At 40.2% G+C, this 23,199-nt stretch overlaps 1 protein-coding gene across 1 annotated transcript; it reads left to right on the top strand.

The window, feature by feature from the left end:
- Positions 1–2,009: 2,009 nt before the first annotated feature.
- On the top strand, positions 2,010–17,997 carry LOC125487736 (angiopoietin-related protein 3-like). The gene is made up of 7 exons (XM_048619913.1): positions 2,010–2,462; positions 8,609–8,719; positions 11,414–11,519; positions 14,414–14,518; positions 14,948–15,043; positions 15,731–16,006; positions 17,822–17,997. The coding sequence occupies exons 1-7, from the start codon at positions 2,010–2,012 to the stop codon at positions 17,995–17,997; spliced, it is 1,323 nt and encodes a 440-aa protein (XP_048475870.1).
- Positions 17,998–23,199: the final 5,202 nt, after the last annotated feature.

Below are 23,199 nucleotides of genomic sequence, written 5' to 3'. Positions count from 1 at the left end.
TCATAGGAGCAGAGAGGCTGACGTTTCGGTGAAGGGTCTAGGCCCGAAACGTCAGCCTCTCTGCCCCTATGATGCTGCTTGGCCTGCTGTGTTCATCCAGCCCTGCACCTTGTTGTCTCATAATATGGAGCCAATGTTTTTAGACATGGAAGACAGCAACAGGGACATCCTGTAAAGAAATATGGCAAAGGCCTTTTACCCCAAAGAATGGGATTGGAGATTTGCTATTATATCAACTGTTATAACTTTTTAATATCATCGGTACCTCTGTTAAGATTCTCTCTTCACTTCTAATAATAAACAGTTCTGTGATATGAAACAGGTTTGGAACTCTTTACCACAAATGGCAGTGGATGCTGGATTAATTGTTAATTTTAAATCTGAGAGAGATTTTTTTTGTTAAACACAAGGTATTAAGGGATATGGGCTAAAGGCAGGTTATGGAGTGAGGCCATAGATCAGCCATAACCTCATTGAAAGGTGGAATGGGCTCAAAGGGCTGAATGGCCTGTTCCTGTCCTATGGTCCTAAGCATTAATAAATCCTCTTAGCTTTGGTTTGTGCTTGAAGTACTACAAACAAATATTGTGACTAATGAGGTAATGGTTGAATGGGAATATGAGCTGTTTTGTCTAATTTGGTAATGTGTCTAATTCCTGGCAATCTGCCTGAACCTTTAAGTAATCAGTTGGCTCTCCTGGTGTGATTTTATTATCAGCATATGCCAACTGATTCAACATCACAGTTTACTATTTTTTTTACCATAATTCACGGTTTGTGGGCATCACTGACAAGGTCACTATTTATTGCCTATTTCTAACTGCATTTAAGAAGTTGGTGATGTACCATTTTCTTGAAACACTGCAGTCCATCTTGTACAAGTACACCTGGAGTAATGTTAAGGAGCTTCAGGATTTTAGCTCAGTGAAGATGGAGGAACAGCTCTCACTGCAATGAAGGAGATAGAGCTATCACTACCAGGACACTCAGTGTGGAGATCTTGGCCAGAGATGGCTGAGACCATTCAATGTAATAGCAGGTTCATACCTAACCCTCCTTCATACATTCCATTCCACCAGCTACCATGCAATCTCTTCCAATTTCCAAGCTGCTCCTGGCTTAGCCATGTACCTCTTGCTTCGTCATCTGCCTCCCCACGAGCACACCATTCTTGTGCCTTTTTCCTTTATTACTACTCAGGATGGTTATGCAACAAAATTGTTCCAAATATGCATTCAATGGGGAGATTGCCTTAGCATAGTAAACATCTGTTTAAATTGACTGTAGATCAATAAATGAAATTCCTTTTTTCTATTTCCTGTAAGAGTCCTATGTAAAACAAGTTTAGATAACTTCAATTCAGTTGCCAATAAATAGGTATCAACAGCATAAACCAGGGACTAATTTAATTCCACTTTGCATGAATTTCTCATTCAGAGAATCAGGAGAATTGAAGGCATTGCAAACATCAATAAAGTTAGGGCTCTTCTGAAGCTGCAAATGAGGTAGATTGTTTAACACATCTATTTGCGTTGCACCTAGCCTGGGAGAGTCAATACAAACTCTGTTTATTTGCCACAGAAGGTGCACCAGTTCATTGATTTCCCTCGCCTTGATTAAACCACAATGGACTGGATAAATCACATGAGAAAAATGCTCCAGCATCACTGTTAGTAAACAAAAACACTCTCTGGATAAGTTAAAATGGTGAGAAAAGTCTTCAGTTTATACTGTGAACAAGCTAGACAGAAACATATTTTGGAGACAGCCACTTAACAGGAGCCACTGCATTGCTGTGGTTTTCACAATGACACTTTGGTTCCCACTGAGTTTAATTATTTATTATTAAAAACAAGTAGAACTGGGAGGACTCCGCAACCTGATATAAAAGAGCACAGCCTCTGTTCTGAAACAGAAGGAATAACATAGTGTCTGTACGAAGAGTGGAGAAAACAAATGATAAAATTAAAATAACTTGTCTTTCAATAATGAAGACATTTCACTTCATCATGGTAATTGGTCTTATTTGTTCCACATCAAGTCTTCCGGGAAACACTCACAGAAGAGAGAAAACTCAATTTGCCTCATCCAGTGATATTAGCCTACTCGCTCACGGTCTTTACCTGGTCGGCAAAGGACTGAAGGAGCACACGGACAAAATGAAGGAAGAGATGACTGCTGTGTCAGACCAGCTGGATACTTACAAAAACTCCATTGTGAACCTGGGTAGTCAGGTCAGGCTTATAGAAAGTGACAGAAGGGCATTAACGAGCAAGGCTGAGAAGCTGGAAATTCAGGATGAGGACCTTCATAAAAGATTTATGGAGCTCAGAAGTGAGCAAATGAAAGCAGTACAGGACCAGCAGTCAGTTACCAGCAAGGTAGATTCCCTGGAAGGAAAGCTGGAGCAGATTCTAGGAACTCTCGAGAAAAACAAGTCTGCAGACATCCTGTTTTACAGGGTAAGCCAGCACATCTTAAAGCAGAATAAAATGTAAAAAGAGGTAGTGCTTCTTGTACAGTTTAATAATTTTATAGATTTATGACTGACAATATTCAATAATATTTAACACAGGCATTTCAAACTACCTCAAGCCGCTGGAGATCAGAGTAACTTGCTCATAGCAATTATTCCAATGCGGTATCCAGAGTCATAAAATATCACTGCAGGCACATATTGAGGATAGGATTTTCAGACTAGTCAAAGGGATTTTTGTTTACATTTTAAATAATTTATAGTAATCTGCAACATATTTGCTATCACACGATGGAATTATCCTGAATCTTCTCCTAGGTGTGTCCAATGCTAGATTGCATACAACAAATAGCAGAAAATTAGGCATGTTGGAGCATATGATTAGAAAGGAAGTATTTTAGTCTTCTGTTTTAATTTAAATAACAGCTAGAAATTAAGGTTTTTTTAAAACTAACCGGTAAACGCTTGAACAAATCCAGCTCTATGATGTAATAAAACAAAAGATCTGAAAGAGTTTCTCTAAAGCAATTTCTGTTTTTATTCTAGTTCTCTGACAATCACTGTTGTCAGACAACTCAACACACAGAGTGTAGGTCCAGAATAATTTCTGCTTTCATTTCTAATGCAATCTCTCCATGGTATTTATAACAGAATCTACCCACAACTTTTACAGTGCAAACTGACCATACTCATCAATTGGATGTAAGACTAGAGGATTATAAATAGCAATGTTAGTGGGAAAATGCTGCCGACTGATACAAGTTCAAATTCACCTGAAAATACCAATTAAAGCATCTACTAACATAAAAAATAAAAGAAATGACATAAGGCTGTAAAGTGCTTGTTCACTGACAGAACATACAGCTATTTTTAAACTATTTACATATGTTGTTGAATATCATAAACAATCTGATCAGATATATTCCAAATATCTTAGACATCTCAGAATAATGTGGATATAATAGGCTCTGAGTTATCAACCTGATACACACACTGGCCATTTGATAATGAGGAATGGTAGCAATAGTTGTCCTATTATTCAAGTCTTAATCCAAACACCTGTAATAACAATAAAACAAAGAACTGCGGATACTGGAAATCTGAAACAAAAACAGAAATTGCTCGAGAAACTCAGCAGCATCTGTAGAGAGAGAAACAGAGTTAATGTTTTGGGTTCAGTGACTCCACTTTAGAAGCCAAGGAAGAAGTCAATGAGTCTAAATCCAACCAGAGACATTTCAAATATGAAATAAATCTCGGATAAAAAAATGGTGGTATGGGTAATGGTTCCCATGTAAATATCAGCTTGTTGTAAATGGCCTTAGGTCCATTAAAGCCCATTGGGAAGGGAATCTGCTAAGCTTATACAGCCTTTTCGGTATATGTGGCAAACTATAACCTGCCCTCTGACATGGTTTAACAAACTTCTCATTTAAGATAAATAGGGATGACCAATAAATTTCAGCAATCTCCATATCCCTTGAATGAATTAGAAAATGCACAGTACCTACAAAGACATCCGCATCAACTTTATCATTTTCTCTTAGTTAATGCTGCTGTTTTGCTAAATGCGCACATTGCAATGTGAATGTTAATCTTCACTGGCTTACTTTCTCTGCATTGCACATGGAGAGTTAAGACAAAGCAAACTATTGGAATCAAGCAGGATAAGAATGTGATTAATTGGATTCGGAGAGTGGACAGAGAGAGAAAGAGAGTTATAGAGAATGAGAATGTGGCAGCAGATTGGGCAGTAATTGGCAGGGAGGAAGATGCATTGCACTTTAAAATTTTACTTTGCCTGCCTTCCTTCACACCACAATACAATATTTGTTCACTAATTGCTCTAGGGTCTTTTTTGCTTGCCTGGTCATGAAATACCATCCAGTGACTGATGTACACTTGATTTGCTGGATTACTAGCTGAGCTAGAAAACAAGGTCAGAAAGTTAAATGCTTGGCTCAGAGACTGTTATGGGAGAAATGGGTTTTGCTTCATGGGATACTGACAGCAGTATTGAGGAGAACGAGGGCAAAATTAACCTTGATTCATGGAAAATTTCATTAGGTTGGAGAATAACAGATTTATCTCCTTTATTCAATAATGAAACTGAAAGTGGGACACTGAGGGTCAGTTAGCTTAACATGTGTCAAAGGAAGATGCTCAAAGCTATTTTTGAAGAAGTTATAATAGGATACTTAGAAAGTTCAAGGTAATCAGACAAACTCTACATAATTTTGGGCAAGGGAGATCACATTTAACCATTCTTTGTTGTTTTCTGAAGTAGTAATATGTGCTGTGGATAAAGGTAAACCAGTGATATATCTGTCCTTCAATTTCCAGAAGACATTAGGTGAGATGCTACATCAAAACTTATGATGGAGAATAAGAGTTCATGTTGTTGGGGTAGAATCGGCATGTTGACAGAGATAGAAGGTTAACTAGCTAACAGCAAGCAGAAGGGCGGCATAAATGGGTCATTTTCTCATTGGCAAGAAGTAACAATTGATATGATATAGGATCGGTGGGAGGACCTTAACATTTTGCAATTTATACACAGCAAATGCTAGGATGAAGGGATGGAATGTTCAGAATGCTGATCACACAAAGATTGTTACTTGTGACGAGGGGATAGGAGGCTACAAAGGGAAGAAAATAGATAGGTAAGGTGTGTGGGCAATGTTCTAGCAAATGAAGTATACTGCGGGAAAGTGAAATGATCCATTTTGGCAGGAAGAATTAAAAAGAATTACTATCTAAATGAGACAAGATTGCAGAGCTCTGAGCTGAGAGGGACCTTGGAGTTGTGATGCATGAATGACAGAAGGCTAGTAATTAAGTATGCAAGCAGTTAGGAAATATAATAGAATTTTATGGCTCATTGTGAAGGGAATTGATTACAAAAGCAGGTAGAACATGTTTCAGTTGTGCAGGGCATTAGTAAGACTACATTTGGAGTACCTTGTATAATATTGGTCTCCTTATTTAGAGAAGAATGGAAAAGAATTGGGAGCAGTTTAGAGAAGGTCAATTTGACTAACATCTGGAGTGAATAGGTTGTCTTATGAGGAAATGTAAGACAGGCTATGCTTGTATCTGCTGGAGTTTAGAAGACTAAGGGGTGACTTGTTTGAAACATACAAGATCCTGAGGCGCACTGACAGGATGGATGTGGAAAATGAAATAACTCCACAGAGGCCAGTATCCTGTCACTGAGTCACCCTTTATTTACATGAGGAGATTCAGCTTCCTCAGAGCCATCTCTCAATCATTGCAGAAAGGATGGTTCTTCTTGTCTGAGATTCTGGAAATACGTGTCAGAGTTTAAAAATAAGGAGTCACGTATTTAAGAAAGGGATGAACAGATTTTTTTTTCTCACAAGGGGTCACGAGTCTTTGGAACTCTCTTCCTCAAAAGGCAGTGAAAGCAAAGTCTTTGAGTATTTTTTATGGCAGGCATAGATAGATTGTTGGTAAGTAAGAGGATGAAAGGTTATTAGACATAGGTGGGAATATGGAGCAATCAGCTCAACCATGATCTTAATGAATGGTGTGACAATACTGCGGCTTTAAGAGGCATGTTTTGTCCTGGCTTTTTTTTTAAATGAAGAGACATTGAGATAGAGGTGGTTAATGGTCTGTCCCAAGCCAATAAAGTAAACAGCTTATGAGGCCTTGGGTGTTTATATTTTAAATTTAGAACAATAGAAGCAGCCTGAATGGCTGTAGTCAGGCTCCCACAGAACAAGGGTTTTAGTTTAGCTTTCAGTAGTTTTGGGGTTTCGAAGCTGCCATACATTTCTCTCTTCTAGCAAAACACTGGAGTTGTCTCTCTCTACCAGAGTTTCCTCTTGATATTCTTTTCTCCAAGACTGGAGAAACATTGCATGTGAATCTATTTTACTGAATTTGTCTTTGCCAAGGGTGTGTTTATGGGCTATTACAATATTGGACGAGTTGCTGTTTAGTAGTTGAATAATCCATTATTCTGTTAAGTTTTCCAATAGAGTTAAAATTAGACCAATTCTTTTTTCATTTGTATTTTAACTGTAGAGTAAGAATAAAGTGTGTTTTACTTAAAGCCGAGTAGTTTAACCAATCAAATTACATTTGTAACACAGCACCTAACACTTGCCTTCAAATAAGAAAAAGTTAGGGTCTAGGCTATCTCCTTGACACCTTTGAAGGGGGTTTGGTCTGGTCCATAACAAAGGCTTCAGGAACTGAGTGACTGACTCCTGCTTCTAATTTGCATGTTTGTATGCACAGGACTTTCAGTGATTGTTTTCAGTTGGAAAACTGTAAGATGCCCAAAACAGTGTGCAGGAAATTGATTAGCTGTCCTTGTTGATATTGCAAACTTGAGGTTTGCACAGAGCGTGCTCTTACTGAGCTGCTCCTCCAGGTCAAAATGGTGTTACTGTCTAAAAGGTAGTTACACATATAGCAAAACCTTTCAAAAAGTTCTAAAGTTAAACATTCCAGTTTGCTGAGGTGGGGTAGAAGAAAAGTATTATTGATTTTTTTCAGTGTAATAATTGCCTTTAGAGTCATAGAATCATAGAGGTCTACGGCACAGAAAAAGGTCCTTCAGCCCATCATGTCTGTACTGGTCAAAAACAACCATCTCACTATTCTAATCCCATTTTCCAGCACTTAGCACATTGCCTAATATGCCTTGGCATTGCAAGTGCACATCTAAATATTTCTTAAATGTTTTGATGCTTTCCGTCTCTACCACCCTCCCAAACAGTGAATCCCAGATTCCCATCACCTCTGGCTAAAAAACATTTTCCTCACATCTCCTTGAACCTTCTGTCTCTTATCTTAAATCCATGGTCCCTGATCATGGATCCCTCTACCGAGGGGAAAAGGTTATTTCTATCTACTACTACTTGGCCATGCCACAGCCTTATATAATATGTCATAAAGATGTCTTATCTGAAAGATTAATTCAGAATATCATTGATTGGACAATGCCCATATTGTGGACATTTTGGAACAAACGTTTTACAAAGCAAAGGAAATCGGCTGCAACAGGGAAAAGTGTTGCATTTGCAAAGAACACCAGCTGCTTGACTCAAATCACTGAGTGTACAAAACTTTCTGAGAGGTCACATGACTGGTTTGTGGGTAAGATAAAGCCATTCGCTATGAACACAGACAGGCAGTCGGAGAAATCCCGCCTCTGGAGAAACAGCCATTGTCCACCTCTCTCTCACTCTGAAACCCCTCTAACCAAAGTCTGAGAGTTGAAACTCTACTGGAGATCCTCATCGTAAGTACAGAGTTGAGGGAGTATTCTGAATCAACACTGCTCTCCCCAGATAAAAAGAAAACTTCAACCAGCCATAACTGATCCAGGAAGAAATCCAAGTGCTAGCTTGTGAAGAAAGTGACTTCAGCTCCAGACCAGCATTTGGGACAATTCATTTATAACTTACTTTTGTGAATTCATCTGTTACTTAGGCAGTGTAGTTTTAAGGTAACTACACTCGATAGGGTTTTCTCTGCAGACTGTGTGTGCCTGTGTGCATGAGTCAGTGTAGTGTGTATCTGTTTTCAAGAAGCATCATTGTGTAAACATTATGTTAATTGCCATTACAACTTTTGCTCAAGTGATTTTAGTTTGCAACAACCTAGTTCTTTATTTGCTACTTAAGGAACTTGGTTGGCTTGTTTTTGATCCTCAGCTATATACAATCTGTTGCAAATATAACTGGCCAAATTTAAATTCAAACTTTGTTGTGACAAGTGGAAGAATGGGACAAGGAAATGAATCAGTTCACTCCACCTTACTCAAACAGTACAAACGTTATAGTCACTCAGAGATAGTAAGAACTGCCGATGCTGGAGTCAGAGATAACACAGTGTGGAGCTGGATGAACACAGCGGGCCAGGCAGCTTCAGAGGAGCAGGAAAGTTGACGTTTTGGGTCAGGACCCTTCTTCAGAAGTGTTATAGCTCAATTGCTGCTATCGACAGTGTACACCAGCATACCTCAGTGAGGTGAGTAAAACTGTATGTTACATTGAAATTTTGAAACTAAACCTCTGCTGTCATCATGGAAAAATGCCTATTGTCAATCCAGCTATTATCTAGTTATATCAATAATTTAATTTAACTTTCCAGTCTGTGATTGAGCTTCAAAAACAGCATGTGGATGAAATTCTGGCACTGACGAAGGCCCAGCAGCAACAGATTGATGAACAAAATATGCAGATTCAACTGTTGGTAAACAAGGTTAGTACACTACCCTTCCTTAGAGTTGTACTGTCAGTGCACTCTTGTGCCTTTGATGAACAATTACATATGCTAACACAACACAATTTTCACAAAAGGCATTTCACACAATTATAACAGTGAATGTTTGTGGAAGGGAAACATAGAAACAAGAAGATAGGAGCAGGAGGAAGTTGTTTGGACTTGCCATCCCTGGAATCAGCCTGGTAAACCTTCACTGCACTCCCTTGAGAGCAAGAGCATCCTTCCTCAGAAAAGGAGACCAAAACTGCACACCATATTCCAGGTGTGGTCTCACCAAGGCCCTGCATAACTGCAACAACACATCCCTGCTCCTGCACTTGTAACCTCTCACAATGAAGGCCAACATAGCTTTTGCCTTCTTTACCACCTGCAGCACCTCAAAACGTAATCCAAAACAAGTCCTGAACGGTGACCCAGGCAGAATACGTTCGTGTAATATCAACAGCTGTGATGGTAGATGGAGGCTGCAGCAGTAGGGAGATCACCCTGTCATCGACATGTCCTTGTTACAGGAACTGGGTCTATCTTCTGTCAAGGACTTCGTTCTGAAAACCAAAGTCAACCTCAAACACAGCTCCTGAAATGGACAATGAGCATTCAATCATCTGGAACGAGGAACTGCCCATGTTGCCCACGAACTCTGGCACTTCAGCAGGAGCTACCCTGTTGTGAATAGCAGGTGAAGGACAGCTGAGGGAAAAAGGTGGTGGTTACATCTTCTTCTGAAGAGGAAAACCCAAAGATCAACCCAGGACGCATGGAATTGGATTTGCTGTCAACATGAATTTGTCAACCAACTCTCGGAACCCCCTGTTTGCATCAACAATTGCCTTATGACTCTCCATCTACAAATTGCCACGAGTCAGCAGGCAACAGTTGTGAGTGCCTATGTTCCAACGCTTAATGTTATAGACAACTCCAAAGAAGGCTTCTACTCCACCCTGGATACCATACTCACCAACATCCCTGAGGAAGATAAAATTATTCTTCTTGGAGACTTCAATGCCAGCATTGGAAAGGACACCCAAATCTGGAAAGGAACCAACATAAAGGGAATTGCAAATCCAAAAGGATTCTCCAGTTCACCAAATATGTGAAACATCAGCTGGCCATCACCAACACACTGTTCCACCAAGAAGACAAGTTCAAGACTTCTTGGAGGCATCCACAATCAAAGCACTGGCACATATTTGACTACACTATCGTTCAACCAAAGGGGTGTCCTCATGAACCAAAACGATGACCAGTGCAGACAACTACTGGATAGACCACAGCTCACCATTCCTCAATATTCATCAAATGTCACCAGAAGCAACTGAAGAGGAAGAAACAATTCAGAAAAAAAATGCTGAGCAGACAAGCAAACATCGAACAATCTCTTCACTAAAATCTCCAAATTGTTCATTTCATTGGAGTGGATAAAATCTGGAACAAGCTGAAGTCTGCCATCATTTCACATGGTGAAGAAACCATCAGCTACAAGAACAGGAACCACCAAGACTGCCATGACGAAAGTGACCACATCATCCAAAATCTCATCAACAAGAAGAGGAACGCTTTCCATGCCAAAACAGCATGACTGGTGAGGCAAAGAGGAGAAATCATCAAACAGAAAAGGTGGCGTTACAAAGAAGAACTAGGGAAATCAAAAGTCAGTGGTGAACTGAGAAAGCATGGAGTAAGGATGGAGCCCTTTTGAAATGCAGAGAGCCTCTGAAGGGGAGAACACTTCAAAGAAACTCGTAAACCACAATGCAATCAGCGACAAGGACATGTTGGAGGAAATCCCCCAACTTCCCATCAAAAATGACCTTGGCCTCCCACTGAGTGTGGCAGAAATTGAAGCCTCCATTAAACACATGAAGTACAGAAAAGCTGCAGGAAATATGAGAGGGAATGTTCCTGAAGGCATAAGTCTGGAATTTACTGACTTTCTGAAAATGCTCTACAAACAAAATCTCGGATTTTGCTCTGGAGGAAGTGCAGCGAAGGTTTACCAGGCTGATTCTGGGGATGGCGGGTCTGACGTATGAGGAGAGATTGACTAGGTTGGGGTTGTTTTCGCTGGAGTTCAGTCAAATGAGGGGGGATCTCATAGAGACTTATAAAATTCTAACAGGACTGGACAGGGTAGATGCAGGGAGGATGTTCCCGATAGTGGATGTGTCCAGAACCAGGGGATCACAGTCTGAGGATTTGGGGAAGACCATTTAGGACGGAAATGAGGAGACATTTCTTCACCCAAAGAGTGGTGAGCCTGTGAAATTCATTACCACAGGAAGTAGTTGATGCCAAAACAGTGAATGCATTCAAGAGGCGACTGGATATAGCACTTGCGGTGAATGGGATCAAAGGTTATGGGGAGAAAGCAGGATTAGGCTATTGAGTTGGACAATCAGCCATGATCGTGAAGAATGGGGGAGCAGGCTTGAAGGGCCGAATGTCCTCCTTCTGCTCCTATCTTCAATGTTTCTATGTCTGGTTCCTTCCCTCCAACCTTCTATTATCGGTTGCCTTGACGGGAATGGAGGACTCCTAATTGCATTTCAATCTTGTTAAGTTTCAATAAAAGGCATGTCATTAAATGCTTGCGTGATACGTTGTAAGCATTGACTCCAATACAAATGCTTTATAAAGAAATATTCCACTACATTATTATTCCATCTGAAGGTTTCAGCCTTTGGCCTCAGAGAACACTTCAACTTCAAGAAGAATGTGAAGGGAAATGATAACCTTGCTGATCAGTGGAAAATCCAAAAACCAGCCTCATCTGACAGTGAGTACACCTTTAAAATCTTAATCCTCCTGATAGTTATGACTGTTCTAAATATATTGTGGATAGTCACTGAAATGGGGTCATAATGTTCGTTGTGTGTGAAGGAGAAAAATGAAAAGAGCTACTTTTAACAATTCAGTGGAGCTCCAACACAACTCTTGATCACAGAAATACAATTGTGGAAAGAATATTAAATATCACTAAAAGGATACACAAAAGCGAAAGCTTTTCATTTTGCACTCATCAGGGCTGACACACAAGAAACCAAATTGTGAAAAGGAACATCAATTTCTAAAGTGTGAGAACGGAGAGCAGCCAATTTAAGCTTATCAGTTGAGCTTGCTTTAAGGTTCATTTGCACACGCTGGATCTACATATATCATTCTGACTGGATATGATCCAAATGATCCACATGACCATTATCAAACATCAAAAAAAATAACCTGGACGTTTTCTACCTTCTTGTGCAAGGAGCAACTGGGGTGTTTAAATGCAATGGCAGAATTACAGGGAACTTATAATCCTTTATTTAAGAATATGTTCAGCCTCCAATTGTCACCATCAGTTAGATCTCTAAAAAAGCTGGTCAGATTGCACAACACTCCAGTTTAGCAGTAAAATAATACATTGTCCATAACACAGTGCTGTATCAAGCTGCTGTCTGTATCTGGATTATCACAAGGTCTCAAGTAACCTGGCAACTCAAGGGAAGATGGTATAACAACATAATGGAGAAGTTTATCTGAAAATGCAGTTTGATTGTATGAAGAAAGCATAGGAAATGAAAATCTCAAAGCATTTAGCTCATTAATTATCTGGATTTAAATTCATGCTCAGCGTTGAATTAATTTGTAATAAAGTAAGAATTTGCTAGTATACAACCCACAAAAAGCCAATAGGATGACTGGGCCAAAAGCACAAGAAATGGAAAGAATTTCATAGAGGCTTAAGAGGATTCACTAAAACGTTGAAGACTTATTTGGAGACTAAGGGTTACAATAGATTTATTGTCAACCTCTTGTGGGAAATATTTTCCTGCAAACTAATTAAATGTATAACCGTTCAAAGAAAATGAGAAATACACTTTATAAACTCACAGTGATGGAATCATTATGGCACTGAAGAGATCAGTTGTTTAACCTTTTATCGGAGTTTGGAAATCAGTCATTAATTAGACTAGTAAAGTGCCGTTCTCTCTCTTCTGGTTTCGCTTTGGGTAAAAAATTAATAAAAATAATCATATACCATAATCGAAGTGAACAAAACATGAGTTAATTGGTGGTTAGCCAATTCTCAAATAATGTAATGAGTTTACTTATAGTTGTTCAATTGGCCTGTGCACATCTGAATGCTATCAGCTGTCAGCTTAGCATCAAGGCTTGAAAACAGCCAAATTCCTTAGAAAGGCGGTTAGGGTAGGATCAATGAATTTACAATACAAGAATAACTTTCAGTGACTCTCAAACATGAATGTTCCTTCTGAAAAAGTGTCATGTTGAACATGAAACGTTAACTCTATCTCTCTGTTTTATTGACTAGAAACTGAACTGGACAAGCCACATAAATACTGTGGCTATGAGAGCAGATCAGAGGGTAGGAATCCTACAGTGAGTAATTCACCTCCTGACTCCCCAAGGCCTGACCACATCTACAAGGCACAAATCAGGAGTGTGATTTAATACTCTACAAATTGGCTGGATGTGTGCAGCTCCAAAACCTGTCAAGAAGATTGACACCATCTAGCACAAAGCAGCCCATTTAGTTGACACCACATCCACTCCTCCCATCACTGATCTATAGTAGCAGCAAAATGTACCATCTTCAAGATGTACTGCAGAAACTTAACACGGCTATTAGATAACACCTTCCAAATCACAATCTCGAAAAGGACAAGAGCAGCAAATACATGGGAATGCCACCACCCATAAGTTTCCTCCAAGCCACTCACCATCCTGACTTGGAATTATCTACAGAATCCCTAACGGTGTGGAAATAGACCATTTGGCCTAACAAGTCCACACCGACCCTCCGAACAGCATCCCACCCAGACCCATCTCCCTACCCTGTTCCTGTAACCCTGCATTTCCCGTGGCTAACACACCTAACCTGCACATCCCTGGCCATTATGGGCAATTAAAATGATCAATCCACCTAACCTGAACATCTTTGGACTGTGGGAGGAAACCGGAGCACCCAGAGGAAATCCATGCAGACACAGGGAGAATGTGCAAACTCCACACAGACAGAGGCCAGAGGATAGATCAAACCTGGGTCCCTGGTGCTCTGAGGCAGCAGTGCTAACCACTGAGCCACCGTGCCGCCCAATATATTGCTATTTCTTCAGTGTCACTGGATCAAAATCCTTAAACTCCTTCCTGAACAGCATTGTGGTGTACTGACCTCAAATAGACTGCAGTGGTTCAAGAAGGCAACTCACAAACACCTTCTCAAGTGCAACTAGGGATGGGTAATAGATGCTGACCAGCCAACAATGTCAGTATCCCATGAATTCATTTGAAAAAAAAACCTCCAGCATGAGAACATCCCTTAACGTACGCACTGATCTATAATGAAGCTTCACCTACAGCAGCCTATCATTAATCTTCAGTGAGTGAACAAGCAGACAGCATCCTTTTTAAGAGGCTCATTATAAAATACTCTTGTAGTCACAGTATTTACATGGCTAGTCCAGTTCAGTTTCTGGTCATTGGTAGGTCCAGGATGATGCTGGTGGGGCTATTAGTGATGGTAATGCTATTGAAGGTCTTTACTTCATTTGTCTTTGGAGGAGGTGGTATCCTTTTACACCTGAAAAGCTTTGGTCGATTCAGTGTAAATGCTGGTTAGCAGATGTGATTTAATCACAACTGAAACATGCTCTTCATACCTTTCAGCTGATTGTCATCAGATTTTCAAGAGGGGCGGAAAAACTAGTGGAGTTTACAGCATCCAGCCTAAAGGAGCCCAGCTATTGCAAACATATTGCCGAATGACTCCAGGTTAGTTGGTATTCTGGATCCATGAAACCGCTGCATAAAAGCTTCGAGTAGCTGTACATGATCTCAACATGTGTTGCAAATCTCTTATGGGACAATTAAAAAGCATGCCGAGGGCTCCTGTGGTAGTGGTGGCAATGAGCCAGGAGATTTGGCTTGATGTCCCCTGCTCCAGGGGTGTGTAATATCTTCTCTGAACAGGATTGGTTTGAAAATAAATTTCTTCAAAAGAATCTGTATATAGTTCAGGGCTTGAAATCATCATTAATTGATTAATTGTCCTTCCAAAAGTCAAAAACACAGAGGATTTCACTGTCAGCTCCTTCTGAAGCCCATATTAATGAGCATCACCTTCAAAGAGCTGCTGTTAAAGGTCATGACAGAATAACTTGTCTCAAATTAATTAATTCTCTCTCTCTCTGTCACATGCAGAATCAGGTTGGACTGTGATTCAACGACGATTTGATGGCTCTGTGAATTTTGATCGCTCCTGGTTAGAATATAAAGCAGGATTTGGGGATGTCTATGGTAAGAATCCAACATAACATGGACCTTATAATGTTACTCCACCTGTACCACATTCAATATTCAACAGAGAGAAAATTTCATTTGATTTCTTATCGCTGCTACATTCCAGTTCCTTCTGGACGTTTTATTAATTGAGTTCACATGAAGTGAATTTCAAATAACCAAATCATTTTCAATAAATCAGCTTCTTTCTATGGATGCTGCCTGACATGGAGTATTTCCAGAATTTTCTGTTTTACTTTGGATTTTCCATATCTGTAGCATTTTGGTTTTGTCCCAATTTATCAACTCTGTTGCTTCCAATATTTTTCAATATTGAATACAATAAATAGTCATCATCTGCAGTACCATGCACAGATTTTTAGCTCTGGGCATCCACAATAGCAAGCTCTAAAACAAAAGCAGAAAATTGTCTTTTGCTATTTTATCTCAGTTTTAGTAAAACACCAAAATCCAAGATCCAAGCAAGAAAGCTATATTGATAAAGCTCACACTGAGGTTAACATTGCACATATAAATCTTTCCAATGGGACTGATTTTCCAAGTTTCCAAAATGCTGTTCTCAACACACCCCCACTTTCTCTTTGTATTTGACCTACATGCATTTAAAAATAAATCTGCACTCAAAAATGAGACATTAAGGCATAACCTGCACCCTTTAAACAAACTGATCTCTTTTCTACTCAGGTGAATTCTGGCTAGGTTTAGAAAGTTTCTATCAAATTGCTCATCAGGACAAGTATGTTTTGCGAATTGAGCTGGAGGACTGGAAGAACGTGACACGGTTTATTGAATATACGTTTATGATAAGTGGCAAAGACAACGAGTATAGCCTGATAATTGGTCAGGTTTTGACAGGAGATTTGTCATCAGCCATAAGTGACTGCAAGGCACTTCCTTTTACCACCAAGGATCAAGACAATGATCTTCACACTGATATAAACTGTGCTGAGCAACATTCAGGTATAGTGCTATTCATTACAAGCTGTACATCCATTATCTTACTTGATTTCGACCCATACTGATCAGAAGGCTCAATTCTGAAAAGTTTTTTTTAAAAATTCTGTCATGGGATGTGAGCATGTCATTAAAGCCAGCACCTTCTGCTCCTTCCGAATTGCCCTCAAGAAAGTGAGAGTGAGCTGCCCTCTCAAACCGCTTTAGTCCTTCAGGTTCAAATATTGCCTAACAGCATCGTGGGTTTAAGTTCCAGGACTTGATACAGCAACAGTGAAAGAAAAGCAATATTGTTTCAAGTAATTTATTCTGGGTGTTGTAATTGTGCATCTATCAGACATCACTAATACAAGAATATTCCACTCCGCTCTCGTAACCGAGACATGAGTAATTTAAACAATATTAAACAGGGACAAAGTGAAGCTTCTCATCTTACACTCATCAGAACTGACACATAGCAACTGTGATGTAGAATCGCCGGACTCAGCACATTAACTGAAACTCTTAAGAATTGAACCTGTGGACCTTCTGGCCAGTATGGGTCAGAATCAAGTAAGATAATGGATCTGTTTAATTAATTCTGTTTCTCTCCCCACAGATGCTGGAAGGCCTGCTGGGTTTCTCCAGCAATTTCTGTTTTTGATTTACATACAATGCTTTTAGAGCTAATTACTAGAATTTAATAAAGTCCTGTGAGCCTTCCATTTTATACTCGTGAATGCCTGGAGTAGTTAAATTCAAAGCAGTTTAAATCATTTTCACATTCGGTGCTGCCTTCCAGTATGTACAGGGCATAACAGGTTTCAATATCTGCATTCTTACTGTTTTAGTGGTTCAGAAAGCTATTAAATTAACCAGTTAACAAGTTGAATGACTGGGTTCTTGTGCTGCAATGGTCATGTCCCTACCACTGGACGGGGAGGCCCAGGTTCAAGTCCCACCTGCTCCAGAGATGCAAACTAACATCTCTGAACAAATTAATTAGAAAAATACGTTTAAGTTATAAAAAAAGTTTGGATAACTGACTCTTGTGGTGCAACGGTAGAGTCCCTACCCCTAGACTGGGAGGCCTGGGTTCAAGTCCCACCTGTTGCGGAGGTGTGTAATAACATCTATGAACAGGTTGGTTGGGAAAAATATCTGAAAAGTTGGATGGCACGGTTATTCAGAATTGAGATTTGGTTAATAAACATCAAATGCCAGTCAATGCTTTCCTCATGATTTAACTTGTGCTGAGTAGCACAATTTGCAGAACATCTGCTACCACACTGGTGGCATCATGTTAACAACCAGAATTTGATCTTTCGTACATTAAGAGATAGTGAATTCATATTACTTCTCATCCTCACATAGCTGTTCTTATTTACAATCTTCTAACTTGTTTTAAGTGATTTACTTTATTACAAGTTACAATCAAGTTAAAAATTAAACTACCCTGAACAGTCCCACAACTCCCAGATTCAGAATGGTCTCATATTTCAGATAATGAGTGAAGGGAATTTATCACAGAAAATATTACAAATGTGAGACTACATCATTTCTGAAATCACTTAAAGCAATGTGGATGAGGAAAGGTTAAAGGATTAGTGTTTCTTAACAATCTAGTGAATTGAGAAGGTGGACTTCATGACAATTTTGAGTAATCTCAGTTGGCCAACCTTGAGGTTTGACAAGCGTGAGAATGACAATCACTCCCAGCCTACTACCATTCAAAAAACATTCCCTTGTTCCTAAATATTTGGATGGATAGATATTTTTATTGCTGGTATTTGAAATATTGTGCTGCAAATTGAAATTTCATTGTAACATTTCTCCTTATAGGTGGCTGGTGGTTTTCCGCATGTGGAGAAGCAAATTTAAACGGGAAATACCTTCGATCCAGAATCAATAGGAGAACAGATCGGAAGAAGGGAATATTCTGGAAAACTTGGAAAGGCAATTACTACTCTTTTAAATCCACACAACTAATGATCAGGCCAATGAGGATTATGAACTAAAGAAAGCTTATTGTACTTCTGTGAATTTGAGAGGAACAAGCTGTGCTAAAGTTTACATTCCCAGATTTTCATTCCATTACAGCTCACATTACAACTAATTTCACGTGATAATTTATCTTTAGAAATGGCATAGTGGGGTTTCTAATTTTTTTTTTAATACAATGTTTTTATTTATTATGAGTGAAACATCTTGATGATTGTGTAAAACAGCATCCAGTGTATTACACAGCTAAACATTGCCACTTAGAGCCCTCGAAGCCAGAGGACAATCCTTTAATTTAACAAAGGCATTGTTCAATTCTTTTGCTTTGGGAATGGCTAGTGGACACAGTGACCCCATTCCACAGGCCAAGGGTCCAGAATAATTTGAAAACCTCATTGAAAGATGCATCAACACCAGCGTCCTTGACCAAGCCCACATCCCCAGGCACTGACCACCCTTGACCACCTACAATGGGATGGGCACATTGCATGACCAACACGACAGTCCCTAAGCAGCTGCTCTACTCCCAGCTCTGAAATGGCAGGCCAGCCCCAGGTGGAGAGAAGAAGTGCTTCAGGAATACCCTCAAGGCCTCACTGACAACGTGCAGCTTTCCCACAGACACCTGGGAATCACCGGCCCAAGATCGTCCAAAGTGGAGGATGAGCATCTGGGAAGGCGTTGAGCGCCTCAAGAGTTGCCATCAGGAGAAAGTGAAAGCCAGGTGAAAACAATGAAAGGAGCACACTGACATGCCAATGCCCCACACACCCCTTCCTGTGACCACCACCTGTCCCAAATGTAGCAGAGCCTGTGGTAGCTGTAACAGTCTGTACAGCCACCTATGAGCTCACTCTGAGAGTGGAAGAGAGTCATCCTTGCTTGCATGGCACCGCTGATGATGATTATCAAATGGGCATATGAGTGTAGATTTGTTAGACTCAGCCCAGGGGATAAGTCTAGGAGGAGTGTTATGATTGTGGGGGCAGTCCAGGACAGAAGAGACCAGGATTCTTTTTGTGTGACCTGCGACTCTTATTTGACCCCACAAAAGTAATTTTAAAAACTTACTTTTCCTGGATCTCTTCAGTTTTTATTGTTAATGTAACACACCACATAGTACATCCTCCAATATTTTCTATCCTATGAAGGCAGTAGAGTCAAAAAGTGGCAGGTGCTTCACCCTCTCCAAAAGTGCTGATGAACAGATCAATGATTAGTATCTTCCAATCCCATTTTAAAGCCACTACTTCAATTACATTTCCAATTCCAGGAACTTCCAATCAATCTTGAAGTTATTACTGTACATCTAATGTTCAAGGTATCCATTGGACCAAAATCTTTTTGTAGGCAATTTAAAAATGTGGCACTCTCTAGATTGGTCTCTTGGCAAGGTGATAACTATTATACAGCAGAATCACATGAGCCAATGGTTCCTACATTCGATCCCTAAGGTACCCTCTCTCACACAGGGTAATGATGAGGCTCTACAATTGATTTCAAGATGAAACAAGATTAAATGATCCTTAGAATCACAGAATATCTACAGTGCAGAAAGAGGCCATTTGGCCTATTGAGTCTGCACCAAGCCTGGTCTATGGGAGAAAACCAGAGCATGTGGTGGAAACCCACACACATACAGGAAGAGTGTACACATTCCAGACAGTCGCCCAAGGCTAGAATTTAACCAGGAGTCTAAGGTTTTGGAGTAGATTTGTAGCTCGAGTTGTGGGTGTTGAGGTTGTTGAGGTTGGTTGGCTCGCCAAGCTGGTTTCGTGTTTCGCAGACATTTCGTTACCGTGCATGGTAACATCCTCAGTGCAGCCTCTGATGGAGCGTCGGTGTGTTTTCCCGCCTGGTTTTCAAACTCTGGGGTCCGTTGAGATGGATTGCCTCACTTCCGGGTTTCCTCCGTAGTGGAATGTATATGGGGTCGAGTTCAATGTGTTTATTAATAGCCTGCTTCGTGGAGTGCCATGCTTCTAGGAATTTGCGTGCCTGTCTCTGCCTAGCCTGTCCCAGGATCTTGGTGTTGTCCCAGTCGAAGTCGTGGTTCTCCTTGTCCATGTGGATTGAGATGAGTGAGTGTTAGTCGTGTCTTTTTGTAGCCAGTTGGTGTTCATGTACTCTTGTTGTTAGTTTCCTTCCTGTTTGTCCCATGTAGTGTTTCTCGCAGTCTCTGCAGGGGATCTTGTAGATGACATTGGTCCTGTTCATGGCGGGGAGTGGGTCGTTAGTTCGGGTGAGCAGTTGTCGTAGGGTTGATGTGGGCTTGTGTGCCACTCTGATGCCCAGCGGTGAGTTCCGACGTGTTCCTGATGTATGGTAGTGTGATCAGTGTGTCGGGGCGTGTAGTATCTTTATGATGCTGTTCGTGTAGGCATCTTCTGACCCAGTTCTTTGGATATCCATTATCCTTGAAAACCTGGAAGAGGTATTCCTCCTCCTCTTGGCGTAGTTCTGTGTTGCTGCAGTGTGTTGTTGCCTTTTTAAATAGTGTTCACACGCAGCTTTGTTTGTGTGTGCTGGGATGGTTACTGTTGAAGTTCAGTACCTGGTCTGTGTGTGTGTGGCTTTTCTGTGTACTTTCATTTGCAGTTTCCCATTTGTCTTGCGCTCTACCATGACGTCCATGACGTCGAAAGAACTGGGTCAGAATATGCCTGCACGAACAGCATCAGAAAGATACTACATGCCCCGACACAATCATCACACTACCCTACATCAGGAACACGTCAGAACTCACCACAAGACTCCTACGACTGCTGGGCATCAGAGTGGCGCACAAACCCACATCAACCCTACGACAACTGCTCACCCGAACTAAAGACTCACTCCCCGACATGGGCAGGACCAATGTCATCTACAAGATCCCCTGCAGAGACTGCGAGAAACACTACATTGGACAAACAGGAAGGAAACTAACAACAAGAGTACATGAACACCAACTGGCTACAAAAAGACACGACTAACACTCACTCATCTCAATCCACATGGACAAGGAGAACTACCACTTTGACTGGTACAACACCAAGATCCTGGGACAGGCTAGGCAGAGACAAGCACAAGAATTCCTGGAAGCATGGCACTCCACGAAGCATGCTATTAATAAACACATTGAACTCGACCCCATATACATTCCACTACGAAGGAAAACCGGATGTGAGGCAATCCATTTCAATGGACTCCAGAGTTTAAAAACCAGGCGGGAAAACACACCGATGCTTCATCGGAGGCTGCACTGAGGATGTTACCAAGCACAGTAACGAAATGTCTGCGAAACACGAAACCAGCTTGGCGAGCCAACCAACCTCAACAACCTTTAACCAGGGTTCTTAGTGCTGTGAGGCAGCAGAGCTAATCACTGTGCCATTTTGCCACTCTTAATCCTTGATCACAGCGGGTGAGTTTCTAAGGGACACATGTTAATAGGCTAAAATAAAACAATGAACCAAGGATGCTAAAGACCTGAAATAAAAACAGAAATTGCTGCAGAAACCCAGCAGGTCTCACAGCATCTGCGCAGAGAGAAACACAAGTTAATTTGAAAGGGCACTGGACTTGAAATGTTAATTCTGCTTTTTATCCACAGATGTTACTTATTATTTCTTGATTTATATTTTGTCCTATGTTTAGCTACTGTCAGGGTCTTGTTTCCATGTTATAAACAGGAATCAATTTGCAGCTGATTAAAATGGAGGTATCATGCTTTATTGACTCTCCAAAGGATAGGTCTTTCTTATTTTCCAGCAGAAGTGACAATTCTCAAATCATAATCCTCTTAAAACTAGAATGACTTCTGCTGGTTTCAGTTGAAAAATAATTCATACTTTTTCACATTGTTCTTCTGTTTATCATTCAATAAAAAAAAGTTAATGGATCTTTTTTTAAAGTTATCACCTGCCTAAAAATTGCACAAAAAGGAATGGCATAGGAATATGTTCAGAGAAGTTTGCATTGCCAGCAGTAACTTTGGTCTCAACGTGGATCATTGACTGACACAAAAATAGCATGAAACTCACTCATCACTTCAGGAACTGCCAGTGTTAAGTATGATGTTTCTTCATCCTGACAATGTCAAAATTATAAAATCAGGTGGAGAATAAAGCCTTATCTCCAAAAACAAAGTATTGACTTTGCATGCGAAGAATTTGTTTGAGGCTACATTTGTATTTTATATATTCACTAACATTCAGTACATGCTTAATCACATTATTAGTGAGTGTTTTTCAATATTACAATGATCTGCTTGTGGATATATACATGTATTTCTAATGATATAGATTTCTCTCAGTCTATTTTTAAATAATAACACTGGTTTCTGAAGTGATTGTGTTCAAAGATTACTAACCTCTCATAGGTAATGCAGTTTTAGATATTTTATATGAAAGATTATGAAAACTCCAACTTAAGAACAAAGTCTTACGGAATAATATAACTTAAAAGGAGTTGTAATAGAGTCACCTGACCTTTTTTAAACAACATACAAGTTCTGTAACTTAATAGAGCAGAGTGCATCACCTCTTTCTAAGGATCCGCCATCCAGACAGTTGATTCCTTTAATCCTGCTGTGGTGCTGAAATTGCCTCATACAGCCACATCAGAACATGGGTCTTCCGAGCAGGAGTGGGCCATTTGACTCTTCAAACCCTTTCTGCCTGTCAATGCGGTCAGTGCTTTCCTGTCTACTCCCTCATTTTAACTGCTTATTCACTTGTCTATCAAAAAAATCTCTAAAATTCATTGATTCAGCCTTTACTCTTCTCTGGGGATGAGAATTCCACAGACAAACGTCCGTCAGAGAAATAAATTAGCCTGAGCTCTGCTTGGAACACAAGATCTCTTCTGCTTAAACTGTGTTCCCTAGTTCTAGTCTCTCCTACAAAGGGACACGTCCTCAGAGAATTCATAAGATAATTTCTCAGTCTGAAATAAGATACGACACAATAAAATATAATGACAATGATGTGAAGTATTGAGACACCAAAAAGATCGCAAATACCCCTTCTTCAGGTCTAAATTTTCATCTGAACTTATTGAATAGCACGGGAATTAGGAAACTGAAAACAAACAATCATTCTTATGAGATAGTAGGAACTGCTGATGTTGGAGAATCTGAGATAACAAGGTGTAGATCTGGATGAACACAGCAGGCCAAGCAGCATCAGAGGAGCAGGAAAGCTGACGTTTCGGGTCTGGACCCTTCTTCAGAAAATTCA

This window comes from Rhincodon typus, chromosome 3, assembly GCF_021869965.1.
Source record: "Rhincodon typus isolate 14 chromosome 3, sRhiTyp1.1, whole genome shotgun sequence".
Taxonomy (NCBI): domain Eukaryota; kingdom Metazoa; phylum Chordata; class Chondrichthyes; order Orectolobiformes; family Rhincodontidae; genus Rhincodon; species Rhincodon typus.
Note: the sequence above shows the minus strand (reverse complement) of the source record. Positions and strands in the feature narration are given on the sequence as shown.